At 48.1% G+C, this 6940-nt stretch overlaps 1 protein-coding gene across 1 annotated transcript in view; it reads right to left on the bottom strand.

Annotated features, from left to right (window-relative positions):
- Nucleotides 1–1432: 1432 nt before the first annotated feature.
- Nucleotides 1433–6940, bottom strand: part of MMP24 (matrix metallopeptidase 24 (membrane-inserted)) — a gene marked incomplete at its 5' end in the record, with an annotated part of 16654 nt that continues 11146 nt past the window's right edge. Inside the window, 4 exons of the mRNA XM_010079455.1 lie at nt 1433–1843; nt 3130–3396; nt 4317–4455; nt 5628–5842. Of these exons, the coding sequence (XP_010077757.1) occupies nt 1506–1843; nt 3130–3396; nt 4317–4455; nt 5628–5842 (959 nt within the window). The remainder of the gene's footprint in view (nt 1844–3129; nt 3397–4316; nt 4456–5627; nt 5843–6940) is intronic.

Genomic DNA, 6940 nt, shown 5'->3' with positions numbered 1-6940 from the left:
TGCCACCAATGGCACTTCTGTACAGGGCTGGACTTCACCACTGCATGGCAAGAAACTCTTCTGCCACTCCTATTCAAGGTGGTAGAAATATCAACAACAACATGGACTCAGGTTGTGGTTAGGACACAACATCCTCAACCATTCCCAACTCTGAGAGGGAGAAGCAGAAGCTATTGTTGTAGGCAGAGACTTGTGAAGAGTTAGTAGCCAAAAGTTTGGATATTTATCTAGCCTTGACCTGATTTTTATGTCTCTGTCAAAAGTGGCTAGTGCTGAACTCATTCTACTTGTGTGGCATGCTTCCTTTGGTCCTTGCCAAATATTTGCTTGTGAAGAAGTGAGCAAAAACAAAAAAAAAAAACCCAAATTTCAAAGGCATACAATGGTTGTAACATCTACAGGGATTGGATTTAGTTTCATAAACAGGCCTAATTCTTACTGTACCTTGACTATTTCAGCAAAATATAATGACGATCTCACTCCAAACAAACACTTCCATTCTCCTGAAACCCAACATACAAAGTCCACAATCTAGTTATACATGCCACAAAACAACAATTCACCTTTTCCCAGCATCGTAACAGGGGCAGAGTGCAGTCTACGTCTATACATATTTTTCAATATATCGGTAACTGTTGGTTCATTGTTTCTTGGCGATGGGAGCTTAAAACAACATCATATGACACTTAAATATTTCTTTCATGGCTTGCTCCCAAAACAAAAACATTGGTTTGTTGTTTGTTTTTTTTGTTGTTTTTTTTTTAGACCCAATTATTTGTCTTCAGATAGTCCCAATCTAGGGCATGATGTTGCCAGGTAACGTGATGGTTGCTGGTTGGGTGCTTCTTGAGCTTCTGCTCGGCACTCATTTACCTCTTTGAGTGCTTCGTGGTTCCTCATGCACTGTGCTGAGTGGCAGCGTTGATTGGTTATGAATGTACAAAACATCTGACCAGCAGGTATTGGAAAATTGTATCCAGGGAATTCCCTGGATTTCATAATAAACTAAGAAGATCTTTTAGAATGTTTCAGCATCAGAATGTCTTCTCCTTACGATACTGAATTGTTCCTGTTCATAGATTTCATGATCTTAATTCATTTATGAGACAGCTATTAAAAAAATGGTTCTGTTCAGAGGTGGTTTAGCTACACTGGAGAATGCTGGGTTTAACAGGGAGCACTGGTGCAGGGAACTGAAGGAAGTTTCCCAGGTCAGTTAAAACCTGTCTTGAAGACTCTGATGTTGGCAGAGTGAGCCTGTGGAGGATGGCACACTGAGACTGACGCGCGACTGAGGCAGTAAGAAGGAAGGAGGCTCCACACTGCAAGGCTGCCTGTATTTTATCCAGTTTTCCTGCTTCTTTCAGTCCCAGGCTGTCCAAAACTTGTAGGTCACTGAAGTAGTTTTGTTTGGTAGGCTTTTAAATGCTTTTTTTTTTTTTCTTTTTTTTTTTTTGTCCATAGTCCTCATCAGCTCAATGAGTTGGAACGTGCAGCGGGCTGTGTCATACCCATTCCTGGACAGGTCTTTTGTAATACACAACGTTTTGCTGCACCTCTTTGTTTTTAAACTGGAAGATCGTGTATACCAAGACAAGGATACACAGAGACAAAATGCAAGGGATGACAACTGCAATTGCATTTACAGTGCTAGGCACATCGTTTATTGTCACCATAATATCCACATCGTCGTGGGGGAGGCGTCTGTCTTTGCTGCGTTCAACATCCTTCTGGTTACAGCCCATCCAGTCTTTGAGGATTGACCTGGGGTAGCCCGGCTCCACGCTCAGCCGCTGGTTATCGAACTTCCAATACTCCTTCCCCTTGTAAAAGTAGGTGTAAACTAGGAGACAAAACAGAGAACAGCTCTCACCATACCACTGCCAACTTCAGAAGCTGTGCGCGCATGAGGATGTGCGGAGAGCCTGGAAGGCTGGAGGTGGGACCTGCCTGTGCCAATCAAACACATTCCTCCAGGGCAGCCCAAAACCATCGACAAGGGTCGGTGGTTGTGGAGCTGGGATTTACTGGAGAAGCCAGAGCCCTGGCTCGTGGGTGCAGTGTCACCCACTGAGCACCATTCCCCCGGCCAAGCCAAGCTGTGAATAAAAAATAAAACCTAACTAACTTGAAAGTGCTCTGCAGTGAGCTGTGTTTCACTAAAGCATCTGTAGATATGTGCTCATCGTTACCAAGCAATTAACATCATCTGCAGAACCGCAGTGTGCCTGGGTGTGATGCTGTTTGGAAGAATACTGAAAGCTTCTGTTCACCAGCCTGAGGGAGCAGCTGCTAAACAAGATTCTGGCCACACAATCCAGAAGATTTGGCCTTTGGTAAGGAGCAGTCTTGCCCTACTGCTGCTAGAAGGGTGATGGGTTATGCTGCTTGTTGTCTGAACAGTGTTATTTCCCTCATCTCTCCAGATGACTCCTTTTCTAATCACTGTCAAGTGATAAGGGGAAAAAAAAAAAAAAAAAGAAAAAAGGAGAAGGGAGCAGTGGTGAAAGCATTCATCTCCCGCTCTGTCCTCCAGCGTGGCTGGCTCCTACTGCCCTCCTCCAGCCCAGCCCTACAGCCCTTGTCTCACCCCCAGCCCCACATTTAAACACCCCCTTAATGGCACAAGCCCCTGCTGTTAGTCCTTTCCCCAGCTGGAAGAAGAGGACAAAATCTTCCAACCAGAGAAAGAAATGCGTTGGAAGGAGCCTCTGGAGGTCCGACCCCCCCTCAGAGCATGGCCCAATTCGGAGTACGTCGGGCAGGCTGGAGCCTGCAGCGGGGTGACTGAGCTGGCTCCAGGTGAAACCCAGGAGGAAAATGTAAGTGATGGCACCCACACTGTCAGGGGCCAGGAGAACTCGGGTAGGGAATGTTGTGGCGGCAAAACCACAAAAAAGTCCCCTTCCCACCCCCCAGAGCTGGCATTACGGTAATGTGGTTTAGCAGTTGAGGTACATGGAGTGGGATGAGGGTCGGGAAGGATCTCAGACTGCAAGGGACCCCAGGACCTCTGAGACTCAATTCCTATCTCAGGAAATATTCAGAACACCCCACATTGAACAACCCAACTCCCAGGGTAGACAAGCAATTAGTGATCACACAGGGGGAATAACTGCAGATACGTACAGCCTTCCTTGCTGATAAAAGCTCCCTGCGGAGCCTGGGGGATTCCTCTCCACACGGTGATGGGCTTTGGGTATCCTGGGTCCGTTGCTCTCTTGTCTTCGTTGTACCTCCAGTACCTGTCGCCTTTGAAAAAGTAGGTTTTGCCCACGGGCTCCCAGCGCAGAGCCGTGTCGATGCCTTCCCGGGGCAAGCAGCTCCCCAGCTCCACCAGGCTGTGGGGGTAGCCTGGCTCTGCTGTCACTTCTTTGAAAACCCAGTATTTATCTCCTAGAGGTGAACAGGGACACAAACAACAGATTTGCCTAATTAGTAGTTGAATTGATATAAATGTGAAAGAGCCACAAGGAACCACAGCAGGTTGAGGACTTCCAGGCTTAACTGTATGATGTGAAAAAGCTGCTCCTCCTCCTCATTTGCAACCTGAAGCCTCCTGATTCAATTTGCTGCTTCTCAGCTCTTGTTTTGGAAGAGGTTAAACAGCCTTCTCCCTTTTACCTTCTCTAGGCCAGGCACGATTTCAAAGGCTTCCCTCATACCCTGCCTTTGGCATCCCTCCTTCAGGCTGAGGAATTCCTCGCGGGAGGCCAGCCCATCCTTTTCGACCAAATGACTGCCTTCCTCTGAGCCTTCTCAAGGTGGTTGATTGAGCTGAGGGACTGAAGCTGCAGATGTAAATTCAGAAGACCAGGTGCTGTGTTTGTACGGGAACGTGCCGATGCTTTATGGCCACTTTTCCTTGCTTACAACCTGCTCTCAAGTCACAGAATCCTGTTCAGACCCTGTCACAGTGCAAGGAGCTCATGTGGGCCCCAGCTGAGGTTGGTCATTTTGTCTCTTTAGGAGACAATTGTCCAGAAATGTGGGTTGGGAGCGCCCTGTACCCGGAGAGGCCCTAACGCCCCGCCGGAATGCATTCAAGGAGACAGGCAGGAGACTGACGCTCCCTGGGAAACAGGAGATATTTCTCATTATCATATGGAAGCCAACTTCCACTAATCAATATTAGCTTTACACAGAGATGGTCCTGGCAAGGCCAGCCCACGCTAAACTATATTTTAAGGATTAGTGGCTGCTTGAAGCGTTCCCTTGGAAAAAGACACGGACGCAGCGTACCTGTTTTCACCACCTTCATGCCATGAGGGTGATGTGGGGCAGGTGTGGTGGGCTTGTCCTGAAAGGTACCGTACCTTTGAAGAAAACGAATTTTCCATCCGATCGCTCATAGGCTGCGTCAATCTTTGCGGGGAGGCCTTTCCAGAACTGCTCGATTTGCATGGGGTATCCCTCCTGCACTCGGTTGTTGCGCAGACGCCAGAACCAACGATCCTGAGAAAACCAGAAGCCTCTTCAGACTGAGTATTTTTATCTTGCAGTCAAACCAGGCTGGGCGTCCAGCATCCAGCATTACTAATCCCTGCCTAGGCCCCGGAACCATTACAGACAGAGTCCTGGTTCAGGTGACAGCTCCAGCCCAGCCCAGCACTGTCTCCAGTGAGGGAAGCGCTTCGTGGGGCAGATGGCAGCCAAAAGGGTGAGAAGTTGATTGCTGGTGCTGTGAAAAAGGGTGGAAAGGAGGAGAGGAAAAAGGAGCAGGGGGAAGCAAGTCCACAGTTACAAGCGTTATGAACTGGTTTGTGCGCGACCTCTCTGCGTGCCTCGTCACTGGGGTGTCACACACGTGCTGGTACCACTGGTGCTCACCTACCAGAGCCCAGGAGAGTCACACAGCCTCAGCGGCACCTGGTGACCGTGCAAAGCACACAGTGTCCCAAGGCACAAAGGAATTATGAAACACCCCTTCAGAGAGGAGATCATTAGTTAAAGCCGTGGTGGATGCTCAGGGATGAGCCTGTCAGCCTTCTCCCACATACTGCCCCAGCCTTCAGCTAGTTTCGATTTGGGCATTTTCTGCAACTGATGTGGTTTATCCACGTAATGACCTTCAATATATCCCTCTCCACACTCACACCCACTGGGCAGAGGGAGAGCCAGAGGTACTTTGGGAATGGGACCGTGGATTTCTGCATTCAAAGCACTCTAACGTGGATTACTGAGCAAAGCCTCTCCTCCCTCCCTGGCTGCAGTTTACAAGTGAGGTTGACTCAAACCCCTAGGAGCTCCAGGTGGGCTGAGTGCTCCCTGGAGCCCAGGGTCCAATGCATGCCATCGCTGGAGGCAGCGAGGCGTCATCTCAGCTTTCTGGCTTTACAGGAGGCTCCTCTTGGAGCTTGATGGTGTCTGAATTGCCTGCCAGTGCATCTAGTTCAAGTTTTGGTGCACAGGCTGCCTGGACATTTTGTGAATCTCACCAGGAACCGTTTCCAAATATTCCAGAGCCAATCTGCTTCAATTTCCCTCTAATATTGCTCATGCATCAGCCTCAGAGGAACAGAGCTATTTTCACAGACATTTCAAATCTCACTGCCTTATACTTCTAGTAATCTTTTCCAGCAATAAAACTAAAGAAAAATTCATGCGTAAGCAGGAATTCATAGTACCTTGAAAACAAACATTTCTCCTCTAAAGAGAGCCACGGTGTTAAAGTTGCCATCACAGATGTTCGGTTTCGTGCCAGGAGGAGACGGCCTGTCACCCAGAGGAGGACTAGGAGGTCTTGGCTGTCTCTCGTGTTTTCTTTCCGAAGTGGAGTGAATTCTGCGAACAGGAAGAGTGGGTAAAGGCCTGGTTGGCTCCAGGGGCTCAACAGGAGGACCTAGAAGTGAAAAGAAAAAAGTTTAGCAAAGTGGAGGAGTTTGGACAAGTTTTCTGTGCTTCCCTCGTAGGTTTTAAAAGGCAAGAGGCTGGTTGACCAGCACTGCGAGGAATTTACATCCTCCTTATGCAGAGCTCGTGCCCTAGAAACGGGGAGCAGAACAAGATGCATCCACACGTGAAATGTGTCCCACAACAGATGAGTGGTAAGAACTGAAGAAGAGCCAGTATGGTTTTGTAGGTCTTCCCAAGGAGGCTGGAGCTAAAAGGAAGGAGGAACCACACCAATCACATTCCCAACTGAAATGGAAGGTAACAACCCTTGAACAGAAACGTTTAGTAGAACATTAAAAAAAACCCAAAAAAAACAAAAAAAACAAAAACAAAAAAAAAACCAAACCCCAAAGCACAATCAGGCACAAGTTAGGGTGTGCAAACCAATGCTACAATCTAAGGGGAACTGCAGGGGAATTTAGACATTAGAAAGCATTTACTTTATTACAGTTTAGTCACTAATCTTTGCTTGCAGCACACCATGAACAGCTGGGAGAAGGGACCATGCTCTCACTGGAATGACGCACCCCACAAGCACGGTTCTCCCCTTCGATCCTGACCCAGCCCAGCTTTGAGATCTGCCAGGGCTGCAGCAATGTAGAGTTATAAAAACACAAGCGCCAGCCTTGGAGCAGAGGTCTGCTTTCAAACTGACTCTGCCACAGGATGATTTCATTAACAGTGACAAAATCTGAACCAAATCTAATGAAGAACATCATGGATTCCTTGTTGCTTCTCAGAGAAGGCCCCAAGTTAGAACAGCAATGAGCAGAGGGCTACTGGAAGCAAGAGGTTTGGGCAAGTTTTATACCTGCTGTAATCACATGGGATTTGATTGCTGATTCGCATGGATTATGGTTTCAACCTCTTTCTGCCCAGTGCTTTTGAAGGGGCGAAGCCCATAGCAGTGGGTTGGAACTGGATGATCTCTAAGGTCCCTTCCAACCCAAACCATTCTGGGACTCTGTGACTCTATGACTGCAGGACAACCCTCCCCTAGTGAGCTGACTTTCCTGGCGGCTGCGTCAGTCTCCCTGTTTCGGGG

Source organism: Pterocles gutturalis, unplaced genomic scaffold (assembly GCF_000699245.1).
Source record: "Pterocles gutturalis isolate BGI_N339 unplaced genomic scaffold, ASM69924v1 scaffold5694, whole genome shotgun sequence".
NCBI lineage: Eukaryota > Metazoa > Chordata > Aves > Pterocliformes > Pteroclidae > Pterocles > Pterocles gutturalis.
The sequence above is the reverse complement of the archived record's forward strand: the minus strand, read 5'-3'. Positions and strand labels throughout refer to the sequence as shown.